Source organism: Rhinopithecus bieti, unplaced genomic scaffold (assembly GCF_001698545.2).
Source record: "Rhinopithecus bieti isolate Rb0 unplaced genomic scaffold, ASM169854v2 scaffold_5626, whole genome shotgun sequence".
Taxonomy (NCBI): Eukaryota; Metazoa; Chordata; class Mammalia; order Primates; family Cercopithecidae; genus Rhinopithecus; species Rhinopithecus bieti.
The window spans coordinates 3,603,773-3,624,475 of record NW_016805666.1 but is presented as its reverse complement, the minus strand read 5'-3'; the positions used below and the strand labels follow the sequence as shown (position 1 = coordinate 3,624,475).

The 20,703-nt window shown below is 39.5% G+C and overlaps 1 protein-coding gene and 1 pseudogene across 1 annotated transcript in view; both read left to right on the top strand.

Annotated features, from left to right (window-relative positions):
- P3H2 (prolyl 3-hydroxylase 2) overlaps window positions 1–20,703 on the top strand; it is a 176,513-nt gene that overhangs the window by 148,235 nt on the left and 7,575 nt on the right. The window contains exons 8-14 of the mRNA XM_017873434.1: window positions 962–1,056; window positions 9,525–9,652; window positions 10,205–10,300; window positions 10,840–10,990; window positions 11,884–12,001; window positions 12,995–13,070; window positions 20,426–20,566. Of these exons, the coding sequence (XP_017728923.1) occupies window positions 962–1,056; window positions 9,525–9,652; window positions 10,205–10,300; window positions 10,840–10,990; window positions 11,884–12,001; window positions 12,995–13,070; window positions 20,426–20,566 (805 nt within the window). The remainder of the gene's footprint in view (window positions 1–961; window positions 1,057–9,524; window positions 9,653–10,204; window positions 10,301–10,839; window positions 10,991–11,883; window positions 12,002–12,994; window positions 13,071–20,425; window positions 20,567–20,703) is intronic.
- On the top strand, window positions 13,974–18,057 carry LOC108530425 (S-methyl-5'-thioadenosine phosphorylase pseudogene; annotated as a pseudogene).

Here is a 20,703-nt window from a genome sequence, read left to right as displayed (position 1 = left end):
TCCATGATTCCAAATCTGAGAAGATTGGATACTGTTTTTGATTTATTAACAGAAAAAACTATGAAATGGGTTTTTTGATGGTGAATTCCCTTACCGTATTTACTTGAAATAATGAAGTTCAGAAAGTTATACTGCAAGCTAAAATATTAGGTGTCACTAACTGAATCAGAAATCAAGAAAGCTCATTATTTAAAGTGACAAAAGTCAATTTACATCTTTTAAAGAACTGAAACTCAGAAGGTTAGAAACACCTGCTTGAGATCACATGGTCCAGCTTATTGATTTTCAAATTGGGAACCTGAGGCCCTGACAAAGCAAGCAACTTGCTTAGAGTCGCATCACAAAGGAAGGACGGATCCAGATCTTCTTATTTAGAATCTTGAAGTCTTTCACTAGGCTTCAAAAACTCAACCCTTGGGTGGCATAAAATTATTTCAAGAGATCCAATAATGTATATACATATTTAGATTTGTTTGATTTTTATGTATATAAAGGACAGCCTGCTATCATTTGTGTGTTTGCAAATGACAAACCTGTGTCTTCTTTCTCACAATAGTCAAGAACTACTACATTATGACATAATTTATTTCAATCCAACAATTGTTCAGTGATGCACTCCATGTTCCAGGCCACATTGGACACTCTGAGCATTATAAAGATGCGCATGATAATTTTTTTCCTACTTGAGATTAGAGACTAATCTGAAGAGGGTTACGTTATGAATACAATAAATTGTAATAAAGGTTGCTAAGATTTAGAGGAGTGAAATAAGGCAAACTCACTGAGGAAATAGAGAACTTCATAGAGGCAGTGACATTTAATTTGACTTTAAAAGACAGGCGAACTTGTATACAACAAAATACACAATATAGAGTCATAGACTACCTGGTTAAAGTATTCTTTGCCTTTGAGCATCGTTATTCAGTGACAAATTGCCATTTTAAATTTTTTGAATGGGCAGGGTCCCTTCAGGAGTGAATGTAGAGGGAGCAGAAGTTCACGGATTGTCAATGGGAAAAAAGTTATCACCCAAGATAGATCGAGACCTAAGAGAAGGTAAGTAGCTGTGGGCTTTTACTCTATAAAGGAGGGGAAGGGGAAGATGGGGCTTGACCAGTTCTTTTCCAGATCAAGGAAGAACCCACTTTCTCTAGAAAATAAAGAATAGGACTAAACTACTATACTCCCTAGTAGTCTGAAAGCAAGACTTACAAAAAGAAAAAGAATGTCTTAGATTTGTGTATTATTACCGTAGGTTTCCCAAAGAAAGAAAGAAAGAAAAAAAGCCTCCAAAATCACTCCCTCGTCTCTTTCCCAAGGAATCTTGCATGGTCATCACCATTCTCAGAATACCGGAGGCTTAGCAATTTCCTATGGCTTACTTCTGTTACACAGTCAGTAAGAGCTAGGTAGTGTGGGACAGACTGTATATCAGAGGAACTTGGAGAGGAGACCAGCCACATGGGATATTAGATTAGTTAACCTTAGATGCTTGAAACACATAGATCTGAGCATGGTCTTTAGAGAAAGCAGAATGTAGTAGGATGCATGGATGTAGAGGGAACCATTCTAGTGGTTAAAAGAAACTGAGCAAAGGCACAGAGATGAAGCAAGGGAACATTATGTGCCTACTTATGTAAGATGAAAATTAGTGGGGCACAGGTGGAATGTTGCCGAAAACAGTTTTTAAGCAGAGCCAAGCATTGTTAGATTAATAAAAACTATCAGCAATAGTAATGCTAACAGCAGTAGTAATTCTTAACAATTATTATTTCTATATGTTTTATGATCTCCCAGCAAATTTGCACACAATATATTTATTTGCACACTATTTTAATATTAAACAGCATCTCATGTAGGAAGAGTTAGTGACTTCTTTAAAGCCTCAGAAGCTCAGAGCAGGCACTTGAATCCAGACCTTTGACCCAAAATCCCATTTTCTCTTCTTCACCTGCTGCATGAAACATAGAATTGTATAGATAACAAAAATGTATCACCTTTTGATTAAATAATTGCAAGACAGCAAGAGGCTTTCCAAATGCTGCATTGGGAAGAAGTACAGTACTTCTTTCCCCAGGAGACCTTGTCAGCACATTCCTCTGGTTTGAAAACTTTTGGCTCCCTACAACTCTCACATTTCCCATCCTTTTCCTTCCTTAGCTTCCAAGTCAGTTTGAAGCAGTAAACAGGATAATATGCTCATCTAATCTGACCTGGACCTCAGTTTGCAGCCACAAAGCCCAAGCTGTTTTATAAATGCCAGAGAGCTTCATGGTCAGCCAGAGTTCATGTTGCCTTTTAGGCTGAGAAATCACCCAGGAAGTTCATGCCAATACGCCAACACATTGCTGTAAATGTTTGGGAAACTCCAGGACAGTTGCCAAATTTCAAAGCATTTTTTTCCCCCCTGGCTACCAGGGAATCTGGTGTCCAGCAACTGACTGGAAGGTTAATAGAACAGCAGGACAGAAGACTACATGTGATGGAGAAGGATCATGATGAATTGGGCTACCCAAATCTACCATGTCTACAGAATTGTCTAGGTCGAAGTGGCTAATGGATTGTAGGATGGAATGTTTTCTGGGAAACTACTGGTCTGAAGGAAAAACAAACAAACAAACTTTTTTGCCTACCATACTCTCATATTCAATACAAAATACTTCTGTGGCCAGATGTGTGTGAGGTTTCACCCACATGCACCAGTAATTCTCCAGTGGATAGCAACTGAGTGTGAGATAATCCAATTCAGTTCTGACACTGTCTGGAAATAGTGTCAGATCCCACAGGTTAAGGGCTTAGCCCACAAGACTACTCCCATTTCAGATGCCTATTGCAAGTATAAGATGTTACCTGTACTTCTGACCAACCCCTCGTTGACCAGCTACAAACCAGTGTTCCCATGATCCTGACTTTGGGTTAGGTTAATTTGCTAGAGCATCTCACAGAACTCAGGGGAACTCCTGTGTTTACTGGTTTATCACAAAGGATGCAGATGAACAGCTAGATGAAGAGGTACAGAGGGCAAGGTATGGGGGGATGGGAGGAGGAGCTTCCATGCCCTCCGTGGGCAAACCACCCTCCCAGCATCTCCGCGTGCTCGGCAACCTAGAAGCTCATCAAATCTTGTTGTTCAAGAGTTTTTATAGAGCTTGATCTGCAGGCCCAAAACTCCTTTCCCAGAGGCCTGTGGGTGAGGCTAAAGCTTTCACTTTCCTGATCACTTGGTCTTTCTGGTGACCAGCTCCATTCTGAGTCTTTTCAGGGTCCCTACCCTAATTCACCTCATCTGCATAAGCTTAAGTGTGATTAAAAGGATCTCATTATGAGTAAAAATGGACACTCTTATCCCTTGGGAAATTTCAAGGGATTTAGGAGTTCTGTGCCAGAAACAAGGGATAAAGACCAGCATATTTCTTATTATATCACCACTAAAAAGCCTGTTGTTCAGTCATCAGATACCTAATTAGGATCTAAATTAAGAACAATTGCAGATAGAGACAAAGTTTCCAACCAGAAAACACTTTCATATCTTTTTTTTTTTTTGATGGAGTCTCGTTCTGTCCCTGATCTTGTCTCAGTGCAATGTCTGCCTTCAGGGTTGAAGCAATTCTTCTGCCTCAGCCTCCTGAGTAGCTGGGACTACAAGCGCGGGCCACCACACTGGACTAATTTTTGTATTTTTAGTAGAGACGAGGTTTCACCATATTGGCCAGGCTGGTCTCGAACTCCTGACCTCATGATACTCCCGCCTCAGCCTCCCGAAGTGGTGGGATTACAGGCATGAGCCACCGCGCCCAGCAACATTTTCACATCTTAATTTCACTAAAATGGGATGTCAGGGAGGCATGTGTCGCAGAATCAAGTATACTTCAGCTTTTCTCATCTTCCCCAAAGAGATTGTCATCTACTCTGGATGCCTAACAGTGTTTAGTATTTAGTATTATTCCTACTGGACAGCTCCTAAGCATTAAGATGGGGTGACTCAGGGCTATTTACATCCCACAGTGGCTTCAGTCCATGAAACATGCGTGATATGGTAAGTCACTAAAAAACATTGCTATCACTTGTCCATTCTCCTTTCACTCACCAGATTTATTTTATTTTATTTTATTTTATTTTATTTTATTTTATTTTATGTTTTTGAGACAGAGTCTCACTCTGTCACTCAGACTGGAGTACAGTGATATGATATCAGCTCACTGCAACCTCTGCCTCCTGAGTTCAAGTGATTCTCCTGTCTCAGCCTCCCGAGTAGCTGGGATTACAGGTGCGTGCCACCATGCCCGGCTAATTTTTTTATTTTTATTTTTTAAGTAGAGATGGGGTTTCACCATCTTGATCAGGCTGGTCTCGAACTCCCGACCTCAGTTGATCCACCTGGCTCGGGCTTTCAAAGTGCTGGGATTACAAACCTGAGCCACCATGCTCAGCCCACCCACCAGATTTTTAAAGGTTGTGATGAATATGATTCCAGAGTCAGTAGAGGGGTAGTAGAAACAATGTTGAATAAACCTGGAATCAGGAAGCTTAGTTTCTGGGATTATCTTAGTCTGATATGCTCCACGGTGATGCAGATCTAGTGACTCTATTTCTCCGGGCCCCATGATTTTTATCTATAAAAGAAGGATAGTAACTGTTTTAAGATGGTGAACATAAAAGTGCTTTTTTTTTTTTTTTGAGAATCAGAGCCTCGCTCTATTGCCCAAGCTGGAGTGCAGTGGGGTGATCTTGGCTCACTGCAACCTCCACATCCCGGGTCAAAGTGATTCTCCTGCCTCAGACTCCTGAGTAGCTGGGATTATAGGTATGTACCACCATGCCTGGCAAATTTTTTTTGTATTTTAGTAGAGATGGGGTTTCACTGTGTTGCCTAGGCTGGTCTCGAACTCCTGAGCTCAGGCAATCTGCCCGCCTCAGCCTCTCAAAGTGCTAGGATTACAGGTGTGAACCACCGTGTCTGGCCTTTTTTTTTTTTCTTAAACTGTGAAAGGCTGAATTCATATAAGGGCTTGTTAGCCTGCCTACCCCATCATGCTTTGTATGACACTATTGAATTTCTGATAAAGTGATTCTTCTTGCCATGAGCCAGAGAGCGAGTACAAGGGAGTACTTTCTTAGATGATCCCTTTTTGTTGCAACCAGAGAGTCAGAGCCAGGCACATACTTTATGAATGAGAGAAGAATTAAGTTGTTTGACTAAATCTTCTTGGACTGTGGTTAAGAATTGGCTGAAGCCATCAAATCAGGCCCCAGAAACCACAATTTATTGGACTACATTTTAATTTTTATTTTAATGTTTTCCTCTGTCTGGTGTGCTACTAGTCATATGTAGGCTGGTTGACTTGTCTGTTGAATGATAGGGTTTAATTTATCTTTTTTTTCCTTTTGGTTAGTGGATGGGTAAGGGGTCATTTTTGTTAAATGTACATGTGGGAAATATTTGTGTAAAATTCTATACTTACTAAGATTAATGATTACGTTAGCTACATGAAAGGCAGATTTCTAATGCAGATTCTCCTGGAACCCAAAATTCAGATATTTAAGACTCCATGTTGCATTCTTCCTTCACTTGATCTTTGCATGTTACGTATGAAATGCTAGGAGAATTGTCTATATCCCCATAGCCTTCTCTTAAGGCTCTATGCTTATTAAGGTGTCTCAGTCAGAACTTATTACAGTATTCCAAGTGTAGCTTATTAATTCAACAATAATGATAGTAATGATAATACATACTTATAATGGAGCTTAAGACTGATAGACATTTTCCTAAATATTTTAGTTTTGCTAACTTTCAAAATCATATTTTGAAAATAAGCTAATTATGTTTCAAATAATACACCTTCAATGTAGAAAAGAGAAAACTTGGCAAAGTATAAACCAACTTAATTCACTAAATCTCTCATCTGTCTTTCATTTATATTTTAGTTTTATATTAGCAAATGCTTTTCAGTGAATCTACAAGTATCTCATCCTTCCTGTTGAAGGAACATTTCTTTTTATACTTCTAAATTGGAATGGAATATACAGTTCACTTTTCCAAATATTCGAGGGAAGGCCTATCTCAATTTGACTACAAATCTTAATCAGCTACATAGATTAGAGCAGCCTTTTCCAAATTGCCTTCCATGCTAAGATGTTTTGGGGGGATTTTTAAAAGACTACTTGGCTGGGCATGGTGGCTCATGCCTCTAATCCCAGCACTTTGGGAGGCTGAGGAGGGAGGATGGCTTGAGTCCAGGAGTTGGAGACCAGCTTGGGCAACATAACAAGACCCTGAAAACAAAACAAAACAAAAACAAAAACAAAAAACACAAAAAACTAGGCATGGTGGCATGTGCCTGCAGTTCCAGTTACTTGGGAGTCTGAGGTGGGAGGATCACTTGAGGACAGGAGGTCAAGGCTGCGGTGAACCATGATGATGGTGCCACTGCACTCCAACCTGAGTGACAGTGAGACCTTGTCAAATAAATTTTTTAAAGACTACTTTTTTATTGTTATGAAAAAAATAACAAAAATATAGCAGCTTATGAAAATATCCATTTATTATCTCATAGTTTCTGTGGGGTAAGAGTCTGCAGAGAACGTAACTGTGTCCTTGGCTTCAGGCTCTCTCACCGGTTTCAGTCAAGTTGTTGACCAGGGCTGAGGTCTCTTCCGAGACTTGACTAGGAAGGATCTTCTTCCAAGTTAGATAGCAGAATTCAGTTCCTAAAAAGTTGTTGGACTATGGCCTTTTAGTTCCTAGTTGGTTGTTGGCTGGAGGATCCCCTCTATTTCTTGCCATGTGATCCTCTCCAGTATGACCACTTGCTTCACAGCCTGCCAGCGGAGAAGGCAAGAAACTGAGTCTATTAGCAAGATAGAAGTTGCAATCTTATGTAACGTAGTCACAGAAATGACACCTAATCACTTTTGTCATATTCTACTGCTTAGAAGTAAGTTCCAGGTTCCACTTGCATTTGTGGGAAGCAAATTGCACAGCTGTATGAATGTCGGGAGGCAATGATCATTGCAGTCCATTGTAAAGTCTTTGCTGCAGGAAGGAAGTTGGGGAAGTTGGGGAGGGAGAGTGTTGTATTCAATTAAGGCTAAAAACTGCTGCATATTATATCACTGCTTAGGACATTAATAAGGCCTGTTCACATATTAAAAGTTCTGAGACGTCCTCTTATATTTTATTTAACCCAGTACTTTCCCAGAACTTTCAATGAAACAAAATTTGAGAAATAGTGAATTATAGAAAAGCATATTTTTCTATTCAACTAAAAGACGTGATACTGAAACAGGGGGCTTATGGATATATTCTTGGGTTCCGAAAATTCCATATTTATAAATTTTGATCACAATTTTCCAAAAATTAAGAGAAGCAATTAGGGGTTATGTAAGGGATCAACTTCTAGCCAGGTGGTATCATGGGATTCCATAGTTCAGTGGGCACAGTTATGGTCATATTGACACCAATTAATAATACTTCAGTGATTAAAGACTAGAAATAAATGAAATATGATGAACTTATAAATCATGTATTAGGCTCAGGTGAAAGCTGATGTGGTTTGGCTGTGTCCCCACCCAAATCTCACCTTGAATTGTAATAATCCCCAGAGGTCAAGGGCAGGGCCAGGTGGAGATAATTGAATCATGGGGGTGGTTTGTTCTCCTGGTAGTGAATAAGTCTCACCAGATCTGATAGTTTTATAAACGGGAGTTTCCCTGCACAAACTCTCTCACCTGCCACCATGTGAGACATGACTTTCTCCTTCTTTGCCTTCCGCCATGATTGTGAGGTCTCCCCAGATGTGAAACTGTGAGTCCATTAAAATTCCGCCATGATTGTGAGGTCTCCCCAGATGCAGAACTGTGAGTCCATTAAACCTCCTTTTCTTTATAATTACCCACTCTCGGGTGTGTCTTTATTAGCAGCAAGAAAATGGACTGATACAAAGGCCAAAATTAATCATGATACATTAAGATTGTGTAGTAGTTTAACTAGAGAAATGTTGTGGTAGAATAGTAATTACACACCAACAGTACTATAAGGAATCCTGGCTCAAAAGAACCCAGACCAGATCAGTGAGTAGAATATTCATGTGGAAAGTAGCTTTTATTTTCAGAAAATAACATTCACCATTTCATTTGTTGATTGGAATTTAGTTCATTTTATGGTCTTGCTTTTATTTAGACTTGTAAATTGGTTTGGGTACTGTATGAAACTACTAAAATAAATAATACGCACATAATTTTATGATTGCATATATAGAAGTAAAATTAGAGTAAAAATAATTTGTCAGCACTGGAGCTCCTTAGGGAACTTTTGCTTTAACAGATAAATGAACGTTACTCCAGATTGAGAAACACTGCCTCATTCTTTTAATATTCCATTAATCATGAGCTGTAGTGAGTCTTTTATCCTAGCTAGACTAATAAACATTTAGCTAGTGCTCTTCCCTAGGCTGACTAATCTATTTTATAAAGATAAAGTAGACATCAATTTCAATTGTCTCTTCTTCCTCCTACAGAAGTGTTTTAGGCCAACGTGTTGGTGACCTTTGCTAGACCTGGGGTGGCAGGGAGTTGTGCCTTCCCTACCCCTGCTGTCCTTATCTTGAGCTGTTGCTATGGACAAGCACGCATTAGGCCCCTTGGGAGTATGATAAATGGTTTAGAAGCAGTGTTTTCTCTTCTGTTTGATTTTCTGGTTCAAAATGTCTGCACTGTACTACATCAGGAGATTTCCTCTATCACAGGCTTTGTCCTTCAGTCCTACTCTATGAGAAAAGGACTTTGTCAGGTCTGGATTTTGTAATTTCACAACCTAAAATGTGATCCAAAAGCATCACCCTCTGAAGAGCCTATCCGGAGCTAATTTTATAAACTTATGGTCTCTCTCTGGGAAGAGAGTAGGTGCCTAAAGGAAACCCTCCTGTGCGGAAATAGAAACGTGAAGATTTTGCCTATAGAACAGAGAAAAACACTCCAAAAGCAAGACAACCTAGGGTCAGTTATGTGGTAGGGAGAAGACTGAGGAGGAGTCTAGTGACTCCTGACTTGGATGTGACTACCTAAATTACCTGGTGAAGGTGTTGCTCTAGACACCAGTGAAACTGAGGTGTGCATGTCATACCTGGGGACCCAAACATGCAATCTATGGTGTTGCGACAGAGGTATGAATGAGGGACTGTGAACAAGGGTGGGCTTTCTCAGAAGAGAGTCCCATGAGATGCCCAGTCGACTTTTTGGGATCAGCATTAGAAACAAATGCAAAAATAGTTCTATCTCTCTCCAAATAATGTACACATGTAATATTATTATGACATTATGAGGAAACCTGATAGTCAGACATCTGCCTTTCTCCTGAATCTATATTGTGTTTATCAAGCTTCCTAATTCGCAATTTGTCTTTGCATTTCTAAATATTCATGAGGAAACGAACTCACTCGAATTGCACATTGAAAGCTATTTGGTATTCTGTGCTTCCTTTCTGGGGACAGAGGTAACAGGGAAGACAATGTGCTCTGTTCCTTTAGGTGGTCCTCTGCTCTATGAAAACATCACATTCGTCTACAACTCAGAGCAGCTGAATGGGACTCAGCGGGTTCTCCTGGATAACGTCCTGTCGGAAGAACAGTGCCGGGAGCTCCACAGTGTGGCCAGTGTGAGGACCGGGAGAAGGAGGGGAGCTCACTGCACTGGTCTGCCAAGAAGCTGGGACTGCTTTGGTCCTGGTCTCATCTGGAGCCGAGGAAAAGGCCCTGAAATATTGCTTTCTTTCGGAGAAAGACATAAATTATTTTTGAGGAACTTTTATAGCCTTCGGGTTGGGATTATTGTAGTTTTCCCAGGTGGGATGTGGAATAGCTACTGGCATATTTCCTAGGCCAACAGCCATCTAGCAAGGTCCCTGCCCATCATATAAAGTTGCTAGATAAATCCTTTTATTTTAATTAAGAATTAGCCAATATATCAATAATTTACATTCTTTTATTTTCATAAAAGGTGATAGTATTTGATAATAAAATGTAGAATGAAGATTAAATAAAGATGTCTCTTTTAATTAAAAGAAATAGTTATACCAGCATCTTGGAATAAAATGGAGATGGTTCTTAGCACTGACTAGAGTTCTCAGCTTTCTGGCAGCCAAAGCAGAAAGTGACCCAATGAATTCATAGTTATCATTGATGAAGCATCTTCTTGTATTTGCTTCCAGGGAATCATGCTTGTTGGTGATGGATACAGAGGAAAAACTTCACCCCATACGCCCAATGAAAAGTTTGAAGGTGCAACTGTCCTGAAAGCGCTCAAAGTAAAGTCTTAACTTCTTTTGGGTTGGAATTCCTTCGTGTCAGCCTCAGGCTTCTGTAAACGGCAGATATAGGAGAGAAAAAAGTTTCAAATATGCACCTATCAGAACAGTTGAAGAAAGCAAGTGTGAAATGGAACCTTCATTGTATTTAATCATTCCTCCATTCAGGCATCAACTTATCAAACTTTAGATTTCCTGACAAAAAGTATACAAGCCTTCTTTGTAAGATCATGATCTAATAGTGAAAACATATTCAAACAAGTCATTATTCTCTACTGCAGGAAGGGTTGTTAGAGAGGACAGTAGAACATATTATAATAGAAGAGAAGAGGAACCAAGTAGCTTTTAGCTTTCCATCTGCTATTGGGAAGTTTATTCCAATGGCACAATGTCCTAACCGAAATCCACAAACACGTAGTAGTCTTCCCATTAGTCAATGCAGACATGATAATTCTATGTTGGCTCAATGCAATGTAGTGCCTGCTTTTCTTACATCCTCCAATGAACCCATTTGTTTCTCATGTTCTTTGTTTTTTTAGTCTGGTTATGAAGGTCGAGTCCCACTGAAGAGTGCTCGTCTGTTTTATGACATCAGTGAAAAGGCTCGAAGGATTGTAGAATCTTATTTTATGCTGAACTCAACTCTGTATTTTTCCTATACACACATGGTCTGCCGAACAGCCCTGTCTGGTGAGATTCCAGTCTGAAATGGTTCCCTTTTACCCACAATACATTGGGAAATGAAACAAGGTGAAACAAAGCTCTACAGCAGGGTAGATTAATATTTTAGATGAATTCTAGATTTCTAAAACAAAAGTAGCTTATGAACTCTCATTCTGCTTCTCTCTTTTTCTTCATTTTGGTTTTCTGAAGTTCCAGAAAACCCTCATTCTGAACATTTTCCCTTCCAAATCAATGTTCCCCAATGGCTGAAGTCTTGAAAAAAAAAAAAGAAATGCTCTTCTGCTGTAGGTTTGCCATTTTGAGGAATCAGGAACATGGAAATCACAGTCACCATGATGTCTACCAGCATTAAGTGGAAGCATAGAAGATGAAGGGATGATTGCAAGAAATAATCTTGAAAACACAGAGACCTCCTCAGTCCCTGCTCATCATTATTTCTCCTCTATGTCTTATGCCCCCCTGTGTCTTATGCCCCCTGGAATGGGGCGGCGGGAGGAGAATGATGTCACAGGAGTAGACTTTTACACTTGGGAAGTTTTAGCTGAATTAAATCTTTTTTTTTTTTTTTTTAATTTTCACTTCCTCCCCATTGTTTTGCTGCCCTACATGAAGTACAACCCATGAAATGCATGGAATTTGTTCATGTATGTTTATATCAGAAATAACTTTTATAGCTGAAAAGACAGGTGTGACATGCTCAAGGTTTCACAGCCACTTCATACCAGAACCAGACCAGAGACTCAACTACTTGTCCACTGTTCTTTTATCTATTCTTTCCTGTTGTCCGCCTCCCCCCATTTGCAACGATCATCAGGACTGGGAGAAGAGAGATTGTCAGTTACTTTGGTGGAAGTTGCTGCACTTCATTTCTTGTTCTTCCCTATTCCCTTTTCTGGCAGGTCAGCAGGATAGAAGAAATGACCTCAGTCATCCCATCCATGCTGACAACTGTTTGCTGGATCCAGAGGCCAATGAATGCTGGAAAGAGCCTCCTGCTTACACATTTCGAGACTATAGGTATAGCTAGAATCTGCTTCAAAACAAAGCTTTTACCTAACAGTTTTCAAACAATGAAAACCAGAAAGGTGCTCTGTTTTGCTTGATGTCGTGTTCATCTCTCCGAGGCAGAAATTCTCAGATAATCTTCTGAAGCAGCTGCCATAACCAATAAGTGGGATTATCATCTCACTTGCATCTTAAACATTGGGTACATTTTGCATCCCATTTCACAAAATGTCCATTTTGTTTTAATATGAAAAGTAAGTTTTATGTTTTTTTTTTTTTTAAATTCCTGTTCTCCCTGGAACATTCGTTGTAGTATGTGTATTTCAGTCAGAATACAAGGGCATGGAGTCTTGGCCTACATAAGGACTTTATCACATCACGTATCTATTCACACCCAAGAAGAACGATGTCTGCATTTTACAAATAAGACACTAGAAACTCAGGAGAAAAGAATGTCTTAACCTACTGAGAGATATTTCAGTGTGTAAGGAATCAGGAGTTATAATCACCATGTGTTCATTGTGACTACACTGTACTCTATTCCAAAACATTTATTAAGTGCCCGCTATCTGCAAGGCGTGGCTGGGCCACAAGGAATTCTCCAGCAAGTTAAAGAGAAAAACAACAACAACAAGAACAAAACAAACAAACAAAAATCCTTTAGAGTTATATAAGGGAAGAAGAGTTGTAAATAGGTGGGCAGGTTCAGAGGGCTAGATTAAATTAAAACTAGTTAGGTTTTCTGTGGAGGAAGTGAAATATGAGACAAGCTTTGAAATATGATTACAATTTTAATAAAGGTGGAATAAGTAACCTCTTCAGAGGTATAACCCAAATTCTATCTGATCTTCTCTTTAAGAGTTTGGAGGGCCAATTATATCAATGTCTAATTCAAAGGAAACTTACTAATGGAGGCTGGACGGTACATCAGCAGTCTTCAGTATTCTATGACCATGCTATCATAAGCATATAAGAAGACAAATGGTTTTCTCTTCGTTCTTCTAGTGCTCTCCTATATATGAATGATGACTTTGAAGGAGGAGAATTCATATTCACCGAGATGGATGCTAAGACTGTGACTGTAAGTAAACCTATTCTTGCATACTTATTTAGTATTTTTTAGCCCAGTATTGCCGTTTTTCTAAGGACTTACAGACTGTTGGATTTCAAATACTTCTGAGCTCAAGATTTCAAGAGGTTAAGAGAGTCTCAGTAAATGTATAGATCATAAACTATTAGAAGTAGCCACAAAAATCTAGTACGTTGTAAAAATGAGTAAATTAAAGAATTGAGATATTAAGCATTTTATCACGATTGTATAGCCAGTTAGTGTTAGACTTGGAACCAAAACCTAGATCTTCTAATTATTTGTCAAGTAATCTGATGGAAACATAGGAACATCAGTTCCTAAGTCACCCAAGTCTAGAATAAGTCAAATGATTCTATAAGGTGTCTTTCAAGTAACCCAGTGTTCTACATACTTGGACTGAACATTGGCTTTCAAATATCCATTTACAAAAATTATCATATATGTGTGTATGTGTGTGTATATATACCTATACATACAGGTGTGTGTGTGTGTGTGTATATATATGCCCACTGCAGCTTCCTTTCCCATGCAGACATGGCCATACACACACACACACACACACACACATATGCATATATATATATGCATAGAGAGATATATGATTGTGACTGTATGTAATAAACCTATACCTGAAAATTGGTGTACACACACACACACAAATATGTAAATAAAGAGTAAATCAAAAGTTCAATTTAACCGCCATCTTCCTAAGCAAACCTATGCCTTTGGAAAGAAGCCTACTTAACGACCATATAGTTAGCATCCTTTGGTCTGTAAGCCGAAGAGCGTACACAATGGTAGAAAAACATATTTTCAACAGCTGCCGCTCTTTGGCCCACTTCGTTCCCTTAGTCCCGAGTGCTCACCCACTGCAGCTTCCTTTCCCGTGCAGACATGGCCTCAAGCACCACCACCACTGCCATGAAGATTGTAATAATTGGTGCAACAGGCCTGGATGATCCAGAAATTTTAGAAGGAAGAACTGAAAAATATGTGGATACTTCATTTGGCAAGCCATCTGATGCCTGAATTTTGGGGAAGATAAAAAAATGTTGATTGTATCCTCCTTGCAAGGCATGGGAGGCAGCACACCATCAAGCCTTCCAAGCTCAGCTACCAGGCGAATGTCTGGGCTTGGAAGGAAGAGGGCTGTACTCGTGTCATAGGGACCACAGCTTGTGGCTCTTTGAGGGAGGAGATTCAACCTGGCGATATTGTCATCATTGATCAGTTCATTGACAGGACCTCTTTGAGACCTCAGTCCTTCTAGGATGGAAGTCATTCTTGTGCCAGAGGACTGTGCCATATTCCAATAGCCAAGCCGTTTTGCCCCCAAATGAGAGAGGTTCTTATAGAGACGGCTAAGAAGCTAGGACTCTGGTGCCATTCAAAGGGGACAGTGGTCACAACTGAGGGACTTCGTTTTAGCTCTTGGGCAGACAGCTGCATGTTCTGCACCTGGGGGTAGATGCTATCAACATGCCCACAGTTCCAGAGGTGGCCCTTGCTAGGGAGGCTGGAATTTGTTATGCGAGTATCACCATGGTGACAGATTATGACTGGTGGAAGGGCACAAGGAATTAGTTTTGGTGGACTTGGACTTAAAGACCCTGAAAGAAAATGCTAGTAAAGCCAAAAGTTTACTGCTCACTACCATACCTCAGTAGGGTCCATGGAATGGTCAAAAACCCTCCAGAGCCTGAAGAATATAGCCTAGTTTTCTGTTTTAAAATTTTTGCAAACTATCCATCGGACAAAGGGCTAATATCCAGAATCTACAAAGAACTTAAACAAATTTACAAGAAAAAAGCAAACAACCCCATCAAAAAGTAGGAGAAGGATATGAACAGACACTTCTCAAAAGAAGACATTTATGTGGCCAAGAAACAAACATATGAGAAAAAGCTCATCATCACTGGTCATTAGAGAAATGCAAATCAAAACCACAATGAGATACCATCTCACACCAGTTAGAATTGCGATCATTAAAAGGCAGGAAACAACAGATGCTGGAGAGGATGTGGAGAAATAGGAATGCTTTTCCACTGTTGGTGGAAGTGTAAATTAGTTCAACCGTTGTGGAAGACAGTGTGGAGATCCTCAAGGATCTAGAACCAGAAATACCCATGTACTGGGTATATACCGCAACAGGTTATTAAGTCATTCTGCTGATAACGGAGTGACGATGCACATGGATGTTTATGCCCGCACTGTTCAACATACAGAGACTGTGGAACCAACCCAAATGCCCATGCATGATAGACTGGATAAGAAAGTGGCAGCATGTAACTATGGAGATGAGCTAGCGAGGCGAGTGAGAGGAGGATGAGTTGACTATCAGGAGAACCAGCTCTGATGTTTACGTGGTTGGTTCTATTTCCAGTGTCTCAGCTGGGCTTGAGGAAATAAGGGATAAGAGCACAGAGAGAGAAATTAAAGCTGGTGTCGGGGGACGACATCACATGTCGGCAGGATCGCATGATGTCCCAGCCGTAAACGGGCAGCAAAGTTTTTTCTAAGTGACTTTTTCAAAAGGAGAGGGAGTGCATGAATACGGTGTGAGTCACAGAGATCACATACTTCAGCAAGGTAAGCTAAAATATCACAAGCAAATGGAGGAGGGCGAGATCACAGACCACGGCATGAGGTGAGAATTAAATTAAAATTGCTAATGAAGTTTCAGGCACGTATTGTCATTGATAACATCCTATCAGGAAGCAGGGTTTGAGAGCAGACAACCTGTCTGACCAAAATTTATTAGGCAGGAATTTTCCTTGTCCTGATAAGCCTGGGAGTGCTACAGGAGACCAGGGCTTATTTCATTCCTTTGGCTTCGACCATAAAAGACGGCACGCCTTCTAAAGGGGCCATTTATAGGCCTATCTTCAGGGTGCATTCTCTTTCTCAGGGATGTTCCTTGCTGAGAAAAAGAATTCAGTGATATATCTCCTATTTGCTTATGAAAGAGGAGAAATATAGCTCTGTTCCATCCGGCTCACCGGCGGCCAGCTCAAAGTTACCTCTCTTGTTCCCAGAACATCACGGTTATCCTGTTCTTTTTTTAAAGATGCCCAGATTTCACATTGTTCAAACACACATGCTCTACAAACAATTGGTGCAGTTGACACAATTACAGGGTCCTGAGGCTACATTCATCCTCCTCAGTTTACGAAGAAGATGACAGGATTAAGAGATTAAAGTAAAGACAGGCATAGGAAAACACAAGGGTATTGATTGGGGAAGTGATAAGTGTCCATGAAATCTTCACAGTTTATGTTCAGAGATTACAGTAAAGACAGGCATAAGAAATTATAAAAGTTTGGGGAACTAATAAATGTCCATGAAATCTTCACAATTTTTGTTCTGCCGTGGCTTCAGCTGGTCCTTCCGTTTAGGGTCTCTGACTTCCCGCAACATCTCTCCCTTTCTTTTTATATAAATGTGCCATGGCGATGAAGGCTTGTTCATTCTCTCGATTTTGACGCTGGTCCCTCCGTTCGGGGTCCCTGACTTCCCGCAACAGAGTCCATGTCCTTTTCAGGGACATGGATGAAGCTGGAAACCATCATTCTCAGCACACAAACACAGGAACAGAAAACCAAACACCGCATGTTCTCACCCATAAGTGGGAGTTGAACAATGAGAACACATGGGCACAGGGAGGGGAACATCACACACCAGGGCCTGTCAGGGGGATAGCATTAGGAGAAATACCTAATGTAGGTGATGGTTTGATGGGTGCAGCAAACCACCATGGCACCTGTATCCCTATGTAACAAGCCTGCACATTCTGCACAGGTACCCCAGAACTTAAAAGTATAATAAAAAAAAATGTCCAATTGAGGAAGTAAGCAGATTATAGATTACCAGGTATCTCTTACCACCATACAAAATCTAAGTAGTTGGGATATGTATGTGATAAACTTCAAAATTTTGGCATTATAGAAGCTATTTCTAAACTTTTCTTGAATTTTATGCTTGTCCCTCTTAGCTTACATGCTTTTCTCATTAGTGAAACATATGTATCATTCATGACACACATATGTCATTCATGACACAGTACTGTGGTATAAGCAGATAATATCAAAAAGTATGTATTACTGGGTTTAAAGGTGATTCCTACAAGGATTCTGGTTAAAATTGTCTAGAAACATTGTAATAACTAAGAAAAAGTATTTCATGTAACTTCATACAGTAATGTATCTTAAAAAGTCATGATGCCTCACTTCATGAGGTAAAAAGCTTAAATGTTAATATGGGAGTAATTTAATGCTCCATAATCTGATAAATCAGGACTGACGATCTGTATTGGAGTTTAAAATCCAGTTTTTTTTTTTCACTTCTGGGAAAGCTTGTGTATAGGAAGCATTTTATTTCTAGTCTCTGCTAACACTGAAACTGAGGTACAAAAATACTGGCATTTCGCAGTTTCAAAGAGTCAGACAGGTGGTTGAAAAGATTTCTTCGCTTCTCCTCCATCTAGTGGCCATATTTGGAAATGCTTTCCAAAGCATTCATTAACTTTTCATTAACTGTTTCATTAACTGTTGCATGTCAAGTTAACTGGAATTCTGCTTTTTAAAGATGTGGAAGCAGATAATATTCTCCTTTTAGAGTGCTACAATTTTAATTAAAATCTATAGCTATTTTTTAAAACTCTGAATCTAGCCTCCCCTAAAATAAGTAAAACTGATTTAAACAATTTTTTAATCCAGAAGTTCCTGTTTGAGAACATTTATTTCCTCAGATGAGTTATACTTCATATTAATGCATACAATGCCATTTTAGGGAATAATGTAGATAACTAAAATTCTTACATAAGCCAGTTCTTATTCCTTCCCCACAGGAAGTTTATTCTAGTACCGGTAACAACAACAACAACAACAACAACAACAACAACAAGAAATGGGTATTTTTCTGTTTTAGTTTCCCTTTGACTGTGGAGGGACAAATGGAGCAGAGAAATGGCATAACTTGAGGCAACACAAGGAAGCAAAGTCTTCTGAGTCCTTTACTTTGGAAAAATCTAGAAGTTGTATAATTATCTGAAAGGTGGCTGAAAATTTTCTTTTATTAAAGACAATTACAGCACAAATGCTTTTCTAAATCAATCATCAGTTAGACGGAAAGCAAAAGGATTATCTTGAATTATGCTTAGTATACTTGGAAGATACGTGGGTTCTTTTCAATAGCAGCATTTGTTTATGAGACCTGGGAATTCAAGGATGTTGGTTTCTCTGTGCAGGTTCAAAGAAGATAAAAATTAATGAGTTCCATTTGTTTCATGAAAAATTAAATTCAGTATAAACGGGGCTGTGTTACAAAAGTATGTTTATAATCATTTATCTAAACTTCACAACATATTTTTGCTATAGAAACAATGTGACACATGGAAGCAGGTTCACTAAAGCTTGTTTATTCCTCCAAATACCTGACATGTAGCAATTGATGTATGCTGTGTGATGAGATGGGTCTTAGAGATCCTTGTGAATCCACACCTGTAATCAGTTCCAACTGCCTCATGCAGTTCACAGCATCTTTTCCTAAACTTTCCCAAAGTTATTCATGTTTAAAAGTACTTTCAATTCCAGAAGAAAGAAAAACTAATTTGTCCCCACACCCTTTCTTTAGCCTTATAAGATGTTACCAAGACTTGGTAATCACACAGAAGCACTGGCAAACGCGTGTTTGAGGGAGTCCTGACCAGCACCAGGGAGTGGGCAGCCCAGAACACCTGAAATTCAAACATCCCAAGGCCACTTACTCAGATGGCTTTTCTATCTTACTTCATATGTTTTACATTTCGCTTATTTTGCTGTTTCTATGTGGAAATGTACAAATTCCTTCTCCAGAAAAACAGAATCAGATTGATACTGAGGATACCACTAACTAGTGAACTCTCTAGATGTACATCAGAAAAGTTGCCTTGGTAAAGCTGCTTAGGAAAAGCAATTCCAGCAAAGACAAATCACTCTTCAGTTATTGTGAATACGAGAATAGCGAGAAACTGCTTTTTTCCTGCTCTTCCCTTTAACACTCACAAGTCACATATACACACACATGCAGACTCACACAGACACAAACACACGTGCACACATAAACACATATGCGCCCACCTGTCTCTCTGGCTTTCTGACTGCTCCACCTACCTCTGACCTTCCATATGGAGTCACATAGTCCGGGAGTACCTATGTTATGTAGCGATCAAGGACTTCAGGAAATTTTTCTAATATTCTTCCTGAAGCTAGCAGTGAAAAACCAGCCAGCTCATTTTATGCAGAAGGAAACCAAAGATTTATGGGCATGTGTCAACTCAAGTCAATTCAGAAAATGGCTAGTTAGAACCAGTCCATGTTCTCACCTAGTAAAATGGCTAGTGCCGCCTTTCTAGTTTTACTTTATTTTTCTGAGCTATACAGAGGAATAATCAAGTTTCTGTATTTCCCAAGAAAGACAAAATGGACGCTACTCACCTGAGACACTTCTTTAAACACAGAAGCAAGGCCTGTAATACACAGTTGCTTAAACTCACTCAACTTGAAGAGGCAGCTTGTTTGATATTCTACCCTGGCTCAGTGAGCCCAGCAGTATTTCTTTTTCTCTCACTATGCTCTTCTACCTAAACGCTGTAGACAACTCCACCTGAGCAGTGTATAGGCTGCGAAGGACTGTGTCAATCTTAAAACACTTAAAGGCGATGGCGAATAGGCCACACCAAGGGATGTCGGGTTCTCACCACTGGAGATGTTCAAACAATGCCTAAAAGATCACTGGGAAACAATAGTGTAAAGGAAATATACAGAATTATGACTTTTGACTTTTAAAAATGTTTATATTATGAAAAGCACATAAACCATGAATGTACAATTTAAAAATTAGAAAGCATATACACTCATGTAACCCCTACCTAGATCAATAACAGAACTTTGGCAGCACTGCAGGTGTTCTGTTTGTTAATTCCACAAGTATGGAGTGGACACCTACCTTGTATCCAGATGCTTTGCTAGTGTGAAAGCTACAGAAATGAATTATGGGAGAAAAACTTTGCCGCCTTTGAATTTGCAGGCTACCATATAGCATGTATTGAATGATTACTATGTATGTGGACTTTGCTACACATCTTTCTTGAAAATTTTTTTTTATTTTCTGAGGTATATATTATTTTGAGCTTACCTTTGTTTTACAGGTGAGAAAACTGAGATAATTTACATCATCTTCAATCACAGGATTCCTTTATTCTTCGCTTCAGTGCTTAACTCAAATAATCTCATAGGCCAGAGAGGCAGGAGTTGTGGAAATGTTTATGATACAGCAGTTGAAGGTCTAATTTTTTCTTTCTTTCTCAGGCTTCTATAAAACCAAAATGTGGGCGCATGATCAGCTTCTCATCTGGAGGGGAGAACCCTCATGGGGTGAAGGCAGTCACCAAGGGAAAGAGGTGTGCTGTGGCTCTGTGGTTCACCTTGGACCCACTTTATAGAGAATTGGTGAGTTTCTCACCCACCCAGAAAGCCAATTAGACTTGCTTCATCAACTGCTTCATCTGAAAAGTCCTTTAAATTGCTCCATCTGAGGAAGAGAAGAGGGTAAAGGTAGTTCTTTTTTTTTTTTTTTTTTTTTTTTT